The sequence below is a fragment of the Branchiostoma floridae genome, chromosome 3 (genome assembly GCF_000003815.2).
Source record: "Branchiostoma floridae strain S238N-H82 chromosome 3, Bfl_VNyyK, whole genome shotgun sequence".
In the NCBI taxonomy this organism is placed as follows: domain Eukaryota; kingdom Metazoa; phylum Chordata; class Leptocardii; order Amphioxiformes; family Branchiostomatidae; genus Branchiostoma; species Branchiostoma floridae.
Genome location: NC_049981.1, coordinates 12869755 through 12889110, shown reverse-complemented (window position 1 = coordinate 12889110; position 19356 = coordinate 12869755). Strand labels below are relative to the sequence as shown.

The 19356-nt window shown below is 40.6% G+C and overlaps 1 protein-coding gene across 2 annotated transcripts; it reads right to left on the bottom strand.

The window, feature by feature from the left end:
• Positions 1–331: 331 nt before the first annotated feature.
• On the bottom strand, positions 332–18090 carry LOC118412274. 2 transcript variants are annotated; one of them, XM_035815028.1, is made up of 25 exons: positions 17997–18090; positions 15202–15313; positions 14280–14318; positions 13617–13745; positions 13175–13386; positions 12825–12966; positions 12261–12493; positions 11899–12034; positions 11516–11726; positions 11164–11291; positions 10658–10880; positions 10239–10378; positions 9758–9880; positions 9101–9285; positions 8526–8706; positions 8145–8240; positions 6853–7097; positions 6447–6531; positions 6117–6333; positions 5580–5725; positions 4997–5207; positions 4229–4356; positions 3129–3380; positions 2418–2586; positions 332–2137 (listed from the first exon to the last, which is right to left on the bottom strand). In XM_035815028.1, exons 2-25 carry the CDS (start codon positions 15251–15253, stop codon positions 1900–1902), a joined length of 3921 nt encoding a protein of 1306 aa, XP_035670921.1. In that variant the 5' UTR covers positions 15254–15313; positions 17997–18090; the 3' UTR covers positions 332–1899. The 2 variants fall into 2 exon arrangements, with proteins under 2 accessions (XP_035670921.1, XP_035670920.1); XM_035815027.1 differs by lacking the exon at positions 17997–18090 and adding an exon at positions 16027–16254.
• Between the last annotated feature and the right edge of the window lie 1266 nt (positions 18091–19356).

Sequence of the window (19356 nt, the reverse complement as noted above, 5' to 3'; positions counted from 1 at the left end):
CACTTAATCATAAAATTAGGTATTGTGAGTTAAAAAATTAAAAAACGCTAATGGTTTCTTTGAACCTCTATTTTTGAATCACGTAGATAATGTAAATGTACAGACGTTGGGAAGCATATGACTTGAGGCGTTACATGGATGAATCTAGCTTCTTAGTCGAGTGTCATCCCCTAGAGTAGTGGTGGCAATTTGAATCCATAACTCAAAGTTTATCCAGGTGGGTGATGCAACAAATCAGAACACACAACATATTTGAGGGTATAAAGTATTTTTTCAGCTGACGAAACATATGTAACTTTATTGCGCAACAATTGTACAAGGTACAAAGCATGGCAGCTGTTGATACAGTTTTATAAGGCTAACGTACAATAATACAAGGGCGCATACTATGGTATGAGAAGACTCTATGAATTATGGGATAAGATAGTTTGAAAGACTGTAAGAGTTTCTTCTATACTGCACGTCAAGCACGGTGGAAGACGAAACCCATCTTATTTCAAACTTTTCCTTTACGATCATGAAAGAAAATAGCTTTTAAAGAAGCCACTAAATTCCTCCAAAACACATCCGTACTTACAGACAAAAAGAAAACAAGTATACAACATTTGTGTTTTTTAAGGATTTATTGCAGATACCAGAACCCAAATCTCCGAAAAAATCCAACGTCTTGGGAAGCAGTGGAAAGAAGTAAAAAATGTAATTCACTCCTGCCACCCTATAAGTGCTTATTGAACTATGCACATACTCGTATATATGTATGTATAAACATTGTTACATTCTATTATCTACAAGGACTATAAGATTGTTCACCACATAAGTTCATGTAGGATTGTCACCGCAACATGATCAAACATACCTACATGTAGTTTGTGCTAAGTTAGTATGTAACTAAGTTTACTTCCTGTCTATATATTATGCTCCTAATCTTACATCTTGATAAACAAATATGCCGACAAGTCATGCGATAAATTCACCTTTTATGATAATGTCTCATACATGATATATTCAATCTTACACATTTCGATGAAATAAGCAAACTCTATGCAATAACTACATAAGTTTAACATTTATGCTCAATCTATAATCCTCTCTACATGTGTATGATACTTATGATCTGACACCAAAAAGACTGCATGATAAAGGTCAGCACTAATTCGAACAAGCATACTCGTTAAAGCACCTTGTCAGGATAACTATCGTCGATATTGGAGTAATATCTGAGTATTGGAAAGGACAGAAGAGACCAGATACCTATTATCATTCTCCAAGCAGATGTAGATAGACCTACATATTTCTCTTGAAGAGGAGGAGGTAGAGAGAAAAAGAAAAGGGGGAGGAGGAGAAGAAGAAGGAAATAAAGAAGACTGAGCTGGATCATACATCTGCTTGAAGATTAGCTATTATCACCATATATGTATGAGTAACATGTTACAGCGTATTGAAATAAAGAAAATTTCAAAAGACATAATTCAATTTAATGAGAGGTTGTACCTAGGTACAGCACCGAAAGAGCCCCAAAACTACGCTATTTAACTGTTTAGCATATACACTATAGTTCGCTCTATCAGATTTATTTCTTTGCTATGTATAGTGATGTTGTATACACACTTTGATGCCTAGCCACCAAAACACAACAAATCAGACAGTGAACTGAACTACTATGTGTGGCTATACTACTGTCTTACTGACCTACATTTTATTTATCACAGGGTCTGGGTTCCTACAGGCTCTACATATATTCAAAGGCTTTCCAATCAGAAAAGAAATACAACCAATTGTTCTGAATCTCAACCCGATTTGATTCCAAAATTCAATACAGTATTTTATTCATTAGGTAAAGACATTGCTTCAAGAAAAGGTTGACCTACAAAAAGAGAGAATGGCAATCATACGCCTGTCTCACGGAGCCCCTGGTGATTGACAGATGAAGGCCCTCCTGTAGCTGCAGGGCACGACCTTCCAGCGGTACCGGTGGACCCTCCGTGCGACGACGCAGTCCTTCTCAGCCGTGTTGCGCGGTTGGTTGGGAGACCAGTCGGTGAAGTCGTTCCCGTCCAAAGCTGGGCCGTCAGCCCACAGGAAGGTTTCCTCCAGGTCCTCATCACTCAGGCCTACCCACAGACTTGGGGCGCGATTGCTGAAACAGACATGCACAAGCCATGCCGCTGTATACTTGTGTACAATTTAATACAGGATCACTCGTTCCGGGTTTACTATAGCACCCCAAAAACTGAATTCATTGCAGACTCACTCACACACTATATGTGGTGTTTCAATAGTTACTTTGCAATGTCACTTTCTAGTGTAGCCAAGCTAATTGATGTCAAGATGTATGTTCGTGGTACAATCAGCTCATAAAGTCATGGGGTATTATTTTTCCAAACAGGTAGCTTTTATAAAACAGTAAAGTTTCTTACCGGATCAGTTTCCTCTTGAGTCTAGCGACAGCAGCAGCGCTCCTCCACATGTAGATGTCCCCTCCGTTCTCCTGACAGACCCTCCTGGCATCACTGTAGCTCTTAGCGTTTTTCCCGCCCCAGAAGCGGTAGCAGCCACCCCTGTGTCGCCTGTATCCATAGGGGCACTCTGTAGACAGACACGAGAAGATTCATTATTCAATTATTGATCAATAAAGACGTCCCCTAACTTTCTCTGCAGTTTTTTTTCAATCACGGATCACCATATAAACACCCCATTTGTCTGTGCCCGGAATGGAATCTCTTCCTTCTCCAGGACAATGACCTGGACCTACCGTGACCGGTAGCAACAATGTGCAACACCTATTTTTCTGCTCAACACACTGCATACTTACGTTTTTCTGTGCATCACACTTACTCAAGGTAGGGATAACGGATTTCCATGGTTTTTGGTAGCAGGTAGCTTAGACCAAAATGTACAAAATTAAATATGAATTATGCAAAAGGTGTTACATTTGCATAATTAGTGAGAATTTTCTATCATAGCATTTTTTCAACATATGTCTTGTCATATGTATGGTGAAACATTGACTAGATTGTCAAGACAACGTTAATATTTTACAAGTTATCATCCCTTGGTATCTGCTTGCTTTTCTTTTTTTGTTGTCCTGTCTCGTCTATGTTTTTACGCCAGTGATCATATGCTGTCACCTGTGCGAGGGGTAGGTGTCGGTGTTGAAGGACGAAGGTTGGTTGTGTCTGCTGGAGTTGTAGTTCCGCTGGTTGTGTCTGCTGGAGTTGTAGTTCCGCTGGTTGTGTCTGCTGGAGTTGTAGTTCCGCTGGTTGTGTCTGCTGGAGTTGTAGTTCCGCTGGTTGTGTCTGCTGGAGTTGTAGTTCCACTGGTTGTGTCTGCTGGAGTTGTAGTTCCACTGGTTGTGTCTGCCGGAGTTGTAGTTTTTGACACCGTGGAGAAGGGGTACAAAAATGACTAGTATTGTATATCGTACTTGAGTTTTAACTAGCCTTTATATTTGAAATATTACATTATATTTTCAAAGGCAAATCTATCTGCGAATAGAAAAGCCCATTGCTATGTAGAAAGTCTAAAGTCAATTTATGTTATTCAAATCAAAGTACATATTATATCGTCTAGAGGAGTAACGTGAGATCAATACAAAGAAAGGAAATAAAGACATTGGGAATGCCATTCAAAGTACTCAAGGACAAACAGGACAAATGCGAATATCGTACCACCTATTGAACTTCTACAATGTATGTAAACAAGATATCATAACAAAAACTGGACAGCAAAGCATGCAGCACTACATGAATTGATATATAAATGAAATATTTGACTGAAATATTTCATTCAAAACGAACTTCAGGAAACTTCATAACTATAATGGCGTATTTTTTCTTTTACTTTGCCAAGTACTTTAAACGCTACTTATTAATGATCTGAATCTAAATTGTTCTACAAGTATGACTGTCTCTCGCAAAACATTAACTGATGACACTCTTGGCAAGTCAATTCGTATAGAGTCTCAGAGAATTGCGCAATTTGACAGTTCGTTGACAGCTAGACTGAAGTAAAGTCCAAATTTATGTCAAGATAGAAACATGGAAAGTAAGCAGGTGGTTGAAGATATAACACACACATTACGCAATCCGTCTAAATAGCTTATATCGATCAAATATCACACATTGTCCCACAAGGACTAAGCAATAAGGACGCGAGGGCGAAATATTACATTATAATCAAACATTACTGATAGACATTTGAGTGTGAGTATATTAGAGATTAACCCTACCATCCGGCAGAAGGCACTCTTCCTCAGTTAGAGTTGGACAAATGGAGTCCTGCCAATCCAGACCCAGGGCCAGAGCTCGTTCCCCACATGTCTCATTTATCTCGTAACAAAATGAGCGACATGGTAGTCTGAAAAATAGACATATTAAGATAATGTCGTCTTTTAGATATTGTGCTTTCCATACTTTAAAGTGATGGGAATGATATTACAACTAGAGTTCCTCGACCTCATACCTTACCAACCAATATCATCCTTTATGATACTATAATTGTATAACGTTAAGTATCATCTTCACGTCATATCTTCTTATCAGGTATTCATTTGTATAATCTGTAGGTGTTTCGTATCCGCATCTGCAGTAGGAAGCAGCTACGATGCTCATTATCGAGCTTGGCTTTTGTATTTCTGACACCAAACCACATACCAAATTAGCCTGAGTACTATCCTCCGTAGTGACCACTGGTTAACCAGCGAAAGTATTGAGCCGAAATCATCAACGGCTTCTCGAGTTATGCGCACATATACGTCCAAAACCGTTACAAGTTTTGCCAAGAACATAACCTTCTTGAGGAATGTAATAATAATGTGACATACGAAGCTGGTATGTGATGATTGTGACTTGAGGTAAATGAAATGTGTTAGATATGCCAGGTGCAATTCAGATTTGTTAGTTAATGCATCTGTGTTAGAAACAACAAACAACCCATGTTGGCATGGTGTCATTGAAATCAATTATACATGTAATGTTATATTCGCTATAATACTCACATTTGTCCTTCAGACGTGCACTGGGGAAACAAAATAGAACACAAGAAGACATTCAGGTCCGGATGACAGTCACTGATAGGATCGTATGTTGGGAACACAAACGGGGCCGTCTGAAGAGCAAAGTCCTGACTCGGCCACAGGACGAGGTTCGGGAAGGATGTTTGGGAGTACGACAGGCCCATGCAACCGCTGTACTGGATGGCTTCACAACCTAAAGTTGAAAGGTAATTGGAACAGTAAGATACGAGAATTACATTCGACAAGGTAAACGCAATGCCACATGAACTGTAATCAACTAAAAAAGGCTATCGAAGTGTACGCTTAACTGAATAAATCTACAATTTGAGATGGTGTGGTTTGCATTAGGTTGCATTATGGACAATTTTATGTCACTCGTAGCAAGTCCCTTTGTCTACAGACTCAGGGAATTATTTCCTTTTTGTATATAGACAGTAGAAGACGCTGGGTATGCACAGATATATGTCAAAGAAAAATAAAGAAAGTAAACAGACGACCAGGGGACTGAAAAAAGGGATGATAACTTAGAACACAGGCATATGAAACAAAGACGAGACAAGCTAACCTGCTTTCGCGATCGGAGCAACACAGTCCAGTCCATCGGCTATGGGAAAACCGAGACAGCCATTTGGATCCCATCTGAGGCCGATGGCATTTGCTCTGGCTGCGCAAGCAGCGGTCACGTTCTCACAGAACGAGCGGCATGGAAGCCTAGCAAATCACGAAAGGGTACGTGATTAGCAATATGTCTCATGTGATGGTCAAAACATACATTGCCTGTGTCATTGCAGCTCATGAACCACATCGTTCGCCTCGGCCACTCAGTGGCTTATGGGGCGGGAAAAAAGTAAGCGATTAGCAGTAAGTCTCTTATTATGGTCAAACAGTTTGTTGTCGGTGCCTTTACACCTCATAAACCACCTCGTTTGCTTCAACCACTTAGTGGTTTATATGGTAGTAGTTATAGGATAACTTAGTAGTTATAGGAACTGGACATGTTGTACACACCTCAGTCATTAACCCTATTACATGTACATACCATAGAAATTAACGCACAGAGAGAACATTTGAAAATTAGTTTGATAAATTCAAAATACTCTACCTGGTTCCTGTTGGCGTACACTGGGGGAAGATCACCGAGCAGAGGTAAAACTCTAAGTCAGGATGGCAGTCTGCGATCTGGTCAAACGCCTGGAAGGTTTCGGGGGCGATGGAAAGGGCGAGATCTTTGTCCCAGCCGAGCAGATTCGGGTAGGTGGTGAAGTTGTAGGGCATAGCCAAGCAACGCACAAACTCTATTTCCTCACATCCTGGAGAAACTGAAATAGAATTTTCGTTAGAGGGAGAGAGAGAGAGGAGAGAGAGAGGGAGGGAGAGAGAATTCTCATCATGTACTTCTGCTGATTGTAACTTCAATGTAACTTTCTTTTACCTTGTCCTTCACACGAGCCGTCCGACAGGGTGACATCATCAACCCCCACTTCCCCGCCATCGAACACGTACGCGTCCAAAGACACCTGCAATGAATAAACTTCAACTTTCATTTTGTTGCCGGGATTGCCATGAAACCTAGACGCTTATTACATTGATAACTGTTGATGATAGCGAAACAAGAACATAGTTACGTCAAGAAACCATGAATATAATTGTGTTCATGAGTTAGCTGCTGTTTGAACATATAAAGTAGAAGCAATATCAACGTTTATCAGCCATGATTAATAGATTTCGATACAAGATACATATTAAGCATCTTCGTTTTGGCCAAATTTTAAACAGTGCGCAACTATTGGATGTTTTTCTCCTATATACCTTTTATTAAAGTAAAACATCTAGATCACCTTGAACCAAGGCCATCCTTTGTTGATGTTCAGACTGAGTGATGACCACCCCATTCCATCTTCATCATCATCATCATCAGATTGTCGCCACGTGAAGAAGATACTATTTCCCGGTCCAGACACGTACACGGTTAACTTACTGCCGTCACCTCTCAGCCAATAGTCCAACTTTAGGCACTTGTTGTCCGTGTACATGGTCGGGCTTGTTGGTTTGGACGAGACTCCATCCAAAGATAGATACATGCCTATTGGAATACAACATTCGAATGAGAGAAATGATAAAAATTTGGAGTAGTCGACGTTCAGGACATTGCATCTATTTCCTTGTGCGGCAAGTTGTTTTGTAATACATGGGGGTATCCACAGCTGTTAGATGTAACGTGTTGAAAGATGGCAATTTGATCGTTGATTCATAGATTAGTAGAGTTTTTCAGACATGTATATGACAGCGTATCAACTTTCATCTTACGTCTGTCAATCTTATTTCTTATACCCCCCTCACATTATATACGATCTTCGGACGTACTTCGCGATCGCAGGAAGGTCGGCTGATTTTAAGATCTTAGATGGTCTTTCGTATTTTTCGCCCCAAAACTGTCCCCCTCACATATAAGCGAGGCTCGTGCGATCGACAGTGAATAAATCTATGATAATGAACACAAAACGTCCCTCAAAAAAGGCAAGAGATCAATAAATGTTGCTTATTTTGTTGTCGGAATCTTTTAAAGCAATGAATGGAATGCGCGGGCAAAATAAAAATGCTACAAGAAAGGAAAGTTTGTCAAAAAGCCAGCCTACATACTACCACAGGGGCCATAATATGTAAGTCGGGCGAACGTCACCCGAACGTCGCCCGACTGACGGGCGTTCGCCATCCGATTTGCGCTCGATAATTAATAACTATGTCTGTGCTCGCCTATCGGCCTTCAATCGTTGGATTGACGCAAGACCATTGACCGATACCATTGCGAGGTACGCACGATTTGCGCGCACGATCTTTGACTCGGTAACGAGCTCTGCGATCTCAGAGATCTCCTGCGATTTGTCGCATATGTTAATAACATGTTCTGCTGCACCGCGACCATCGTACGACCCCTGAAAATCGCCGACGATCCCTAAAAATCGCAAGATGATCGTGAGAACACCGGACGTCTTTCTCACGAAAATGTCATTTAGAGCTCGTAGACTAGTCTTCCGATCGATTTTCGCCTAATGTGAGGGGGGTGTAAGTGCACCGCATGAAGTTATCATCACAGTGCATAGTACTAGATAAATTCTATTGAAGCACTGACCAAATTTAGAGTTGTTTCTAGGCTGCAGCATCTCAACCTGACTGTAGTTGCCGGCCAGCCACCCACACGAGTCCACATCGAATGAGCAGTCAAATTCTGCAACGGGAATGAGAAATTAGACAACTTCATCTACTACACCAACTATTCTATTAACGACAAAACACACATCCTTTGGCAACTCTACTGGGTTGATATTGGCCGACTTGAACATGGAGAATGTGGTACTAGTTTCATTTTATTATATCGTAATGCTAAGCTGTTGAATTCGTAGATGGTCCGAACATGAATACATTCTGAATCTACTTGTTTAATCTGCGAATTTATCAAATATATCAATTTGCATGAAAATACCATTCAGTAGTCAGACCAATACCACAACACCTTTTATCAGCTTGCATGTATCCTTCTGAACAGAATCCGGAAAGATGCCGTCACAGGTGCTCTTTGTAAACTCGAACCCAATCTCCTGTATCTCCGTGGAGCAGGTTTGTCTGACCTCTTCACACAGAGTACGGCATAGGGGTCGGCCTCGTTCACCATCACTGACGCACTCAGGAACCGCCTGTGATAACAGATGATATTTGTGTGTTAAAATCCGTAATATGTATATATACAACCGGTGAAATTATAAAAGTAGCTGAGACATATTACTTGACTTGACTTGACTTTATTCAGATCCACTTTTAGCTATTACAACATTATGTTGCCAGCTATTCTTCCAGTGGTCTACATAAAATACATTAATACACGCACAACAACCAAAGGTACTAGGGGTAATGTATTTGGTATTCTAGTCTGCTCTGACTTTGTGATGTCGATAAAAAGGACAAGCTATACTGGTGACGGAATATGTTAAAAATGAATTTGAAGTTTGTAAGTATTTTCAACTGATGAACATTTGTAGTGGTTAAGAGTTCATTCCAGATGCTTAATGAATATGATAGAGGTAATCATACCATATGGCAGTAGAGGAATTTCACGTATTCGTGGCACGCCGTGTCGGCTAGAAGAGACACATTTGCATGTATGTCGGATTCCTCAATCATCGTCAAATTCTGCTGCCCAAGGTAGTTTGGAAACGTCGTTCTGTTGTAGGGAACTTCATCCTGGCAGAACTCAAGCTCCATGGGCATGCACGTATCTGAAAATAATGATTTCCTTTTGCATTGTACCACAGCATAGCAAACGTAAACACCTTACAATTAGGTCTGTTACCAATCGAATATGTCTTATATAGCACTTTCTACAATGAAGAGTCATCACTATTATTAATGTTGATATCACTGATTTGGGGTTAAGACAAAAACCACAAGCTTCCTCCGATATAACTTAAACGATGCGTCTCATATTCATTGCCTTCGACAACATTGGGATGGACTAAATGGAATTTCTACCAGCTACATGTATAAACACACGTCCATACAGTCGTTTACTTTTGGGGCAGGTATACTCTTTAGTAATACATGAATGTGACCTTAAATTCTTGGATAAAGGCATGGTTATTTGGCGAAGGTATGTGTTCCTGGTTGAAGTTTTTATGACTTCTTGTTGAATGTGCGTCATATAACAGAATACCTGCAACTTCAACATTGTTTTATTTAAATGCTACTTACAGCTGCTGCAGATACTCTCGTCGTCATTGAATGGACAAAAGCTGTCTCCATCACAGAACTGCCAAGCACCCACACAGCTTCCGGGAGATCCGTAACATTCGTACGGCCAGTCATCGCACGTCGCTGTAGGGAAGGTAACAACACAACACAACTCAACTTACAACAGCTTTCTGCTTCGATTGAAATACCACAAGATACAATGGAAATGCACCCCGTGACAATGTACAGCAAATGATTCCTTGTAGCCTAGAAATTACGATTTAACTGTTGAAGGCATCAAACGTTCAGGTTAATATTGAACATGAAAATAGAGGGGGACTTAGAGGAGGACTGAAATATTACATTTCTTATACAAACAACTACGGCTTAAAAAGAACAAGCAAATGGATCGTGAGATACAGCTGCGAACAGCATAACCCTAACTACAATACTCCGTCAGGAGGGGACCATCCTTCCCGGGGTAACAAAATGAAAACGATACCTTCAGGAGCGATGCAGTCCTCCCCATAGCTACTTGCCGGCAGCGTGGTGCAGCCAGAGGTGTCCCACGGAATGCCAGCGGAAAGGGCGGGCACTGCGCATGCGTTATTAATCTCATCACAGAAAGACCGACAAGGAAAGCTGTAAACGGCGGGAAATAGGTGTCTTACAATTTGGCCATTGCATGAACACACAAGTAGAAAAGTCGATTTATCAATGCGTGAATGGAACAGACATTTGCACCTAGATTATATCGATCGAAAGGCTATCTTAGGTTACCAGAAAAGGCAAGCAGGAACATTAAGAAGGCTAAAATCGCCGTATTTCTATTCTTGCAAAGACCTTGTGATAAATGTAAATGCAAATGTATGCAAAATAGATTATTGTCGCTCCAGAACTCCACTTGAACGCAAGACTTACTGTACTCCAGTTGCCAGTGTGCACGATGGAAAGTACAATGAGCACAGGAAGATGCCCAGGTCCTTGTGGCAGTCAGAAATCTGGTCCAGAGCTCCAAATATCAATGTCGCATTTGCCACGGCGTCTTCTGGTCCCTGCCAGCCGAGCCAGTTCGGGAAGGACGTGTCGGAGTAGGACATGTTTTGGCAACGGTCGAACGGTATTGGTTGGCAATCTGAGGGTGCTGTGAAAAGAGTCATCTTAATTCATTCATAAAAGTAGAAACAATATATTGCATGACCATGTGAATGAAAGTGATTTTCACCTTTATCTGTAGCGGGAAGATTAGAGTGGTTGAACTTTTAGATAAACAGGATATTATAGCAAAAAACGGGGCTGTATAAAATGTACATGAAATGATACACAAATGAAATATCTGACGATGAAATGATATTAATACTGTAACAACAACAAAAACATCATAACTATGCCCAAAATGGCATGGATAAGTCATTATTTTAACTCACCGATGGGTAAAGAGCAGTTGTTGTCACTGAGACGAGGGCAGATCGAAGCATCCCATCCAATGCCGGCGGCCAGAGCTCGTTCTCCGCATGTAGCGTTAACCTCATAACATAAGGAGCTGCACGGGAGTCTGTAAAATAAATGATTGAAATAGTAGATGTTATATTGTCCAAAACAAACAATTACCCGATTGCTATTCCTGTGAGCGATATAGGATGGTACTGAGCATTTATTTTTGCCTGGATGAGTTGGGTATGAGTTATACACTATCATTAGATAACACAGCTCTGTTTGCATTCCATCACCCAATCAAATGAAATGTATGTGTACTCGTCAACTTCCCACCATACTCACATTTGCCCTTCAGGTGTACACTGGGGAAATAAAAGTGAACACAAGAAGAAATTCAGGTCCGGATGACAGTCACTGATAGCATCGTATGTTGGGAACACAAACGGGGCCGTCTGAAGAGCAAAGTCCTGATTCGGCCACAGGTAGAGGTTCGGGAAGGATGTTTGGGAGTACGACAGACCCATGCAACGGCTGTACCGAATGGGTTCACATTCTATAGTAAAGGAAGACAACAAAATCAGCCTACAGAGATGGCTGAATATTCAAGACTAAGGTAATATATGTAAAACAACTGCTTACAATGTACTTTATATTAAGGTTTAAAGTACGGTAGCATTTCTTTATGAAGTTGTGAAATGGTTTGTCACATATTGACATATTTTTACCTGGTTGCTGATAGACCGAAAAGCAAGTTGGATCGTCATCCCGGCTGGGAAATACGTCACATGAAAATGGTAAACCTAGTCCAACCGGAGAGCAGCTTGTGTTGATCTCTTCACAGGCGCTCCTGCAAAACTGTATCTGCAGCCGAAGAACAAACAGTATATGTCATATATCGACCTACTGATATTGACGCTCTCTATAGATTACCTGCAACTTTATACAATACCTCTATATACTTACACTTGGCTGACAGCGATTTTTCAACAGCCTAATGTATGAGTTAGTAAATTATGCTGCATAGAAAAAGACACAACAAAACTACGGAATATTTGTTGAATGTTTCAATTGCATACACTGTTCTTACCTGGATACCATTCTCACACTGAGGCATGAACATCCTACAAAACGCTGTATAGACGCCCGGGTAGCAGCTTGTTGAAATATTGCCTAGAGCCGACCCGAAGAGGAAGTACTCTTGAGAGGTTACCATCTGCAGGAACGACAGATGTCCGAAGGAGTTGGGGAATGATGTAGCGTTGTATCCGGTGACGGATTTGCATAAGTCCTGAAATGCTTGTGGAAATGGTTCACATGTACCTGCACAGAAGGAACATAACAGATTATAGTAAATGTAAAATCAAAGTAAAATCCCCTGACTCCTGTCCCTTTTACCTATACTAATACACAGACATAATTGTGAAATCTATGCACTAGTGGTGTTGTTTTCTTGATACAAATTATATCTACCAGAAGACAGAAATGTTTTTGTATTAAAAAATATTTGAAAATTAAATCTTACACATTCAAGAAATCATAAAATCATCAACGTTTTGTGAGCACTGCTTTTAGAAATGATGAATTAGCACAAGCATCTAAAATGGCCAAACTAAGTATGACCTCATTCAAGTCAAGGAAACTTTAATCTTACCAGACGTTGTTGGCTCAAGACATTCCTCGTCATCTCTACTCGGCAGATCTGAGCAGTCTCTTGGCCATTCTTCTCCCACAGCTTGCAGTGAGGCTTCACAACTGGTCCTGACTTCATCACACAGTTCTCGGCATGGCGGGACCTGAGCAGCGAATAAGATAGCGGAATTCAGGAGACTTGATCGGATTCATTTGCTGCTAGCTTCATGATTATGAAGATATGCTTCGTTGTCATCATCATACACAGCCTAAGCGTTAAGCGCCAAAGTCACGTGTGGAAGAAACCTTGCATCAAGGTAAAGTTCTAGAAAGTATCTTACATGTTCAAGGTTATATTAGTATGTTACTCACTAGAAGGTCATCCTCGCACTTTGGAAACACTGTCGTGCACATGAGGAATGTAAATGAAGGATGACATCCTGATGCTTGGTTCAGGGCAAATGCAGCTTGGAAAGACGATGTCTCTGTGGTGTGGTTTAGGTAGTTCGGTAACGATGTGTTTCCATATGGCAAGAGATGGGTGCAAATGTACTCTGCTGAAGGAGTGATAGGTCGGCATACACCTGTATGAAATAAGACAATGTATAGTTATAATATAAAAGAGAGAAAGAGAGAGAGTCCCAAAGTCCCAAACTCTGCAAAGATGTCCATTCCACATTACAGTACATAATTACCATGATTGTGTCTCGCAGGAAAACAATAGCTCAGAGTGCTGACTGTAATTTATCAGCATTGGACTCCTGTAGATCATAGTCGCATACATAATGCAAAGAACGGTAAAATGATAGCTTACCGTGGGGTTCATCATTCATACAAAATGCCGGGTGCTCGTCGCTGCCATCACTACAGTCCGGAACTCCGTTACAGGACTTGACGAGGGAAATGCACTCGCCGCTGAAGCATGGGAATCTTGTACATGGCTCTGTTCAAGGAGGACAAAGGGTTTTGAGCGATTGAAAGGTGACCGTTAACAGTTCAAGAATTACAGTACAAAAACATCGTTTCTCTGCTCGACCAAAAATTCAATCGTTTTTTCCTGAAGTGGCTTGAGTTCAAAGGATGGGGATTTCGGGCGATTTCTAGACATAGCATTTACATTATTAAAAGCCCATTCTAACAGGGGAGGATTTTGTTTCAAATTCAATTTTGGAACAGTCCATTTTTGCATAAAGAAGAGGGTGGAGTGAAATATGCTGAATTTGCTCAGAAGCAAATACTTGCCTTTCTAGTTTTACCTAATAAATCATTGATGTTATGATTTACAGACGTTCTGTATCTGACGTGTCCAACCGGTTTGGCCGTCCTTCGGCGTAACATATCAATAGTTGTCACTCACAGTTCATGTAGTGTGTCAGAGGATGACGTAGTTTTTCGTATGTTGACAGTAGTAGACTGAGGTACGTGCCGAATTTATGCCAGAATTTAAATGAGAATGAAACATGGTAGATGAACGTACCTGTTGTTGTTGTACCTTGAGCAGAACAGGACTTTACGTCTGAAAATGGAAGGTATAAATTGCTCAAATTATAATGCATAACTTCGAGACTATGGTAAGTAGTAAGTCGTTCATACGCTCATGGTAATATTTTACTTTGTTGCCCGGAGTACTTCATAATTTTTGATAACCGTGAAAAAAGTGTCCAACATTTGAGGAAAACGACGTGATGACCAAAAATGGCCCGAAAGTTGCAACAATACTTTTGATGCATGAAGTCTAATTACCTATATATGATTCAAATTTGAAGCCCCAAGAAGTTCCAATGTTACAAGGTTGTGTCCAACCGTACATTTTTGGCAGCAAATTCAAACAGCGAATTGCTTTCAGGTTGCCCAAGAATTACAATATATCTGATTACACAATAAAGAATTTTCCTGTTTTTGAGGCGCCAAGAATGGGGTATTATAATGGATAGAAAAGTATTTCACCCGTTACCATGGCAACAATGTGTTTTGATATAAAAGCTGATAAAAAAATAAGATAGCTCTTTTGAGGGGCTGTGGATTACAAATGTACGTAAAAAGTAGAGTTCAAATAACATCACATTTTTCAGCACCACAATCACAAACATCAAAATACTAATTCCTGTACGTGTCCAAAATATAGACTACTTTTAGGAACAAGTACACAGTTACACCTAGGTGGAGTGAGGTGAGAAAAGTCGTGTAAAGCACCTGTCCCAAAGGCACAAGATCGGTCACGAGCATGACTGGACATCATACGTATAGCGAGATAACACATGCACAAACATATACCGAAATCACTATAATATGATCTTGTCATCCTCCCTCATATTAAATCATGCAACGATGCAAATGTGTAAGTGACGTTTATGTCATAGAGAAAAATGATAGAGCCGTAAGATTTGAGAAACACTTACCTGCTAAAACTACGGCGGCAGTGATGACCGCAGTTATAACAGACAGCCTCATCCTGATATCTGGACGTCAGGACTGGATGAATTGTTCATCAGCCGAGATGACAGGCAATATCTAAAAACATAATAGTACACAGAAATGAATACATCATGCAGACTGAATTTCACGAAGCAAACATGAATATAGATTCAACACTTCGTGGATTCAAACAACTTTTAGGGTGGTTGGTATCTGATGTAGAAGAAACCAATTGTTTTGCTCGGTTCAATGATTCTCGTGGGATAATCCTTTACGAAATGCTCGCGTGATACAATCTGAATGTCAGTGACCTCGTTGGCCTGAGCAGGACAAGCACAGAGTTTACCCAATTATGCACAGCACAGAGATTACTATGCCACCGCCGCGGGCTATTGAAAACTGGTAACAAAAATATACGGTGTCTGTCTGTGACCTTGGGGAAGTACAGGATGTACACACGGATTTCTTTTTTCTTGGATATAAACACATAAATTTCAATCTAAGGCAGATACAGTCTTTTGGAGGATACCTAACCTTTTGGAGGATACCTTATTCCAGATAACTGCAGAACCGGGCAGTTCAAAATGGACAGGTTAAACTGCAGCAAAGGATTCTGACTATTCAACAAAACACATTACGTATCTATAAGGGACATAGACCTACAAATTACAGTCGCATCCACAGTGGGGTTTCTGACCTAGATATCAGTTCACTTCAGTTTATCCAGAACTTAATCATATTTTACACCAGGAGAATAAAACATTGTAAGGTGCAGTTAACAATACAACAACATGATCAGAGATGCTTACCCGAACTCAAATCAATCACCAGCCACAGGGCAAGCTTAGGATCGCCCCTTGTGTTCTCAAAAGTGGCTGAAATCCTTCTCACAAGTTGGCCTGTAATGTCTGGCTGACAAGAGAGATGCTGTGTGTCACACACTCTCAGGACGACAGTATATTCTTCAGAGAATATGAAATGTGCGGTGGGCGCAACCGTTTCTCACGGTGTGCGGCTTTTCTGAAGTAATGCTGTTAGAAGATGGTTGAGTTCAGGTTATCCACACAGGGATGCATTTTGGTAAGTGAGCTCAAGTGTGTGTGTATGTATATACTCTCTCTCTCTCTCTCTCTCTCTCTCTCTGTGTGTATGTGTATGTCTGTGTGTGTGTATCATATGTATGTATGTGTGTATGTGTGTGTGTGTGTGTGTGTGTGTGTGTGTGTGCAGTACGTGTAGTACGTGTAGTGCGTGTAGTACGTGATGAATCAAAGCATGTGTCTGTTTAATCACTGAGGAGAAACGTAATCGGTTGAACTGAGCATTTGAAAGGTCAATTTGATTTCTTCAATTACATGGGCTGTACCCTCAAATAATCAGGCACAAAGTAGGGGGTGGTAGGGTGTCCCGGGGTGGGGCGGACAGGCCTCCAGTCTGGCAGGGAAGGACTCAATGGTGAGAGAGCTCACAACCGTGCCAGGCAGGGCATTCCACTGGAATGGAGAGGGGGGATAATGTATATTATACAGTATACTAGTATATGTATCTATTTTGGCGTGTATGGCTTGGAATTTGAGGTGGTGCTTCCCCATGTGTGCCCTGAGCTGGTTTCAGTTACATCAGTATGTTAGTGTTAATATGTTGAAATGGTTAATATGCACTCAAGGTTTGTAGAAAGTGGAGCTTGTGCTCGTCCTCCTTTCGGAGAGGGGGGTACTGCAAGTCGTATAAGAGCTGGCCGATTTGAGCATCTTATGACTAAAAACCGGTTCAAAGAAAAGTGACGAATGCAGCATGCTAGCAGAAGTGGTTGAACAGGTTACATATGAGCCTCTCTTCTTACTGACGTCATCCTCTCAAAAGGGCTTGATGCTTAGTTACAAGCCGAACACAGTGAACACGACTATTTCAGCCTGCCCTTATTTGGCTTTCTTGATTTTGAAGGAACAAAATTTTGATGCGATGGGAAGAAAGGAAGACCAGAGCCTTCGACTTAAGTGAGAACCGAGACATATGCCCCCTTACACTGCCAGGGGTGTAAATATGACCTCTGACATGTGAATTTGATATGGGGGAACGTTAATAGGAATGTAACAAAATGTGACTACGTCAAAACATATGTGAAAAGGGACAATATGAAATGTTTTGTGAAAGTATGTGAATAACACATGATTGCAAAATAGTACCTAGATATTGGAGGGAAGTTACAGAATGACAGAAAAGTGGGCGTTGTTGCAGACAAGTATACAATGAGCAAATTTGAACAGGGCATGTAAGTATGTCAGGATGTTTATCTGCATCACATTTCATGTTTCACATTTCCCTAACATTTCAATTCGTCCCTTTCACATACATTTTCACTGAAATCTTAAAGTATTTCTAGACGTTTTTCCGTTAAATTCACATAAAAATCACAGTTACACCCTTGGAAGTATTATTTAGGTCAAGCTATTTGTGAAACAGTGCATTACCATTTTACAGGTATCTGCAGGAACAGGTGCGGAACTGGTGTTTAGATTCGCATCTGACTTGTGTTGCACGATGTGTTACACAATATGCTTAAATCTTGAAGCGTGCCTTGACCACCCATCAGACATGATTGAATGAAAAATCAAACTAAACGTGTGCAGAGTTTCTTCCTTCAGTCAAAGATTGCTTGAATTGTTTACTCATTTGCCTCTGAATTCAGCTTGCACGAAAAATTGAGAAAATGCACCTATTCGTGACTTACTACCACATCGCCTATGCTAGAAATATTGTTTAAAGAATGTTTACGTACCGATGTAGGATGAACTGTCAGGAACACCTAGTACCTGGACCGTGTACAGGTCGGCGCGAATCAATGGACCAAAACAGCATGGGCATGAAGTGGTTGGACAACCGAGTAATGGATACCACCTTTCCATATTTTTAAATGGATATGAGATAGCAAGAAAAACAAGTGCTTTTGAAAAAGCTGACGTTTGCCCTTTATAGTGTTTGTGACATGTCTAAAACACACACACACCCTCGTGGCAAATTTGATACAAAATGACACCAATCGCGAAATGGCGAACATTTGAAAGCAGAAACAGTCTCATTTTGCATACACAAACACGAAACGCTTGGTTATTTTATCAAGTTCACTAGTACACAACTTGTACGTTCGGAGTCGTCTAAAACCCGTTTAAAAGCTAGGGGAAAGAATGCCCTCTAGATCTCCCCCTCTGTTATACGGGTTGACAGACCGCCAAGGTTTCACAGAAAACAGACCGAAACTCGGGGGCTCTTGAAAACACGAAAAGTGCGTATCTTGGAGAGAAAAAGCCTGGATGTTAAACAAAATCACATGGAAAGAGAGGGATTAAGCATTAAACGTGTTGAATTGGTCTATTTTCTATCAAAAAACATCACATGGAATTTGTTGAACAAAGAAAAAACACACACCTGCAGATCTAAACTGACGTATGAATGCAGCAGCTTAGACCGATCGGCCGTTCTGATTCCATTGCGTAACAGTGGCGTTCAGTGGGCTTATTAGTAGGAAGGACGTTACATAATGTCCTTGTTAGAAGAAAAATCTGGATGTTAAATAAAATCACATGGAGAGATCGTTGAACATCGAGATCATCGAGGTCTATTTTCTTTTCATTAAGTACTCTACTACACAACTTGTACTTTCGGAGTCGTCTAAAACCCTTTTAAAAGGGGAAAGAATGTGACTAGATTGCAACAAACGTGCGTTTCCCGATAAAGCTATATCAATACATATGCAGACAGACAACCATGCCTCTTGCGGTATTTGTAAGAACTGCAGTAGATATGAAACCTTCCACCCTCATTAACATAATATATTCTTTCAATTTGTGGGTCACCAATATGATATTTTCATGTCAGATGACCAATTTCATTTATACAATTTATCAATGCACACAGTAGATCAATGTTTAATCTTGTTCTGACGTAATTCGTGGTTTTCTTTGTTTTCTCTTTCGCAAAAAAAGGAAATTATATATCCTTTTGAAAGGAACCTGCGTGGAACTATGAAATGTTAAAAAGGTAAAACATGTTTTTCAATAATTTTACCCATTAGCTTCTAAATTCATTTCAATCTTTGGGATAGGGTTGCGCAACCTGTAAGGTAGATATGGCCCAGAAAC

Excerpts from the sequence above, each read along its gene's own strand:
- LOC118412274 (XM_035815028.1), bottom strand. The coding sequence starts at position 15,253 with ATGAGGCTGTCTGTTATAACTGCGGTCATCACTGCCGCCGTAGTTTTA. Across the intron at positions 13,387-13,616 it reads TATGAATGATGAACCCCACG|GTGTATGCCGACCTATCACT; the intron begins GTAAGCTATCAT and ends TATTTCATACAG. Across the intron at positions 10,379-10,657 it reads ACACTGGCAACTGGAGTACA|CTTTCCTTGTCGGTCTTTCT; the intron begins GTAAGTCTTGCG and ends CGCCGTTTACAG.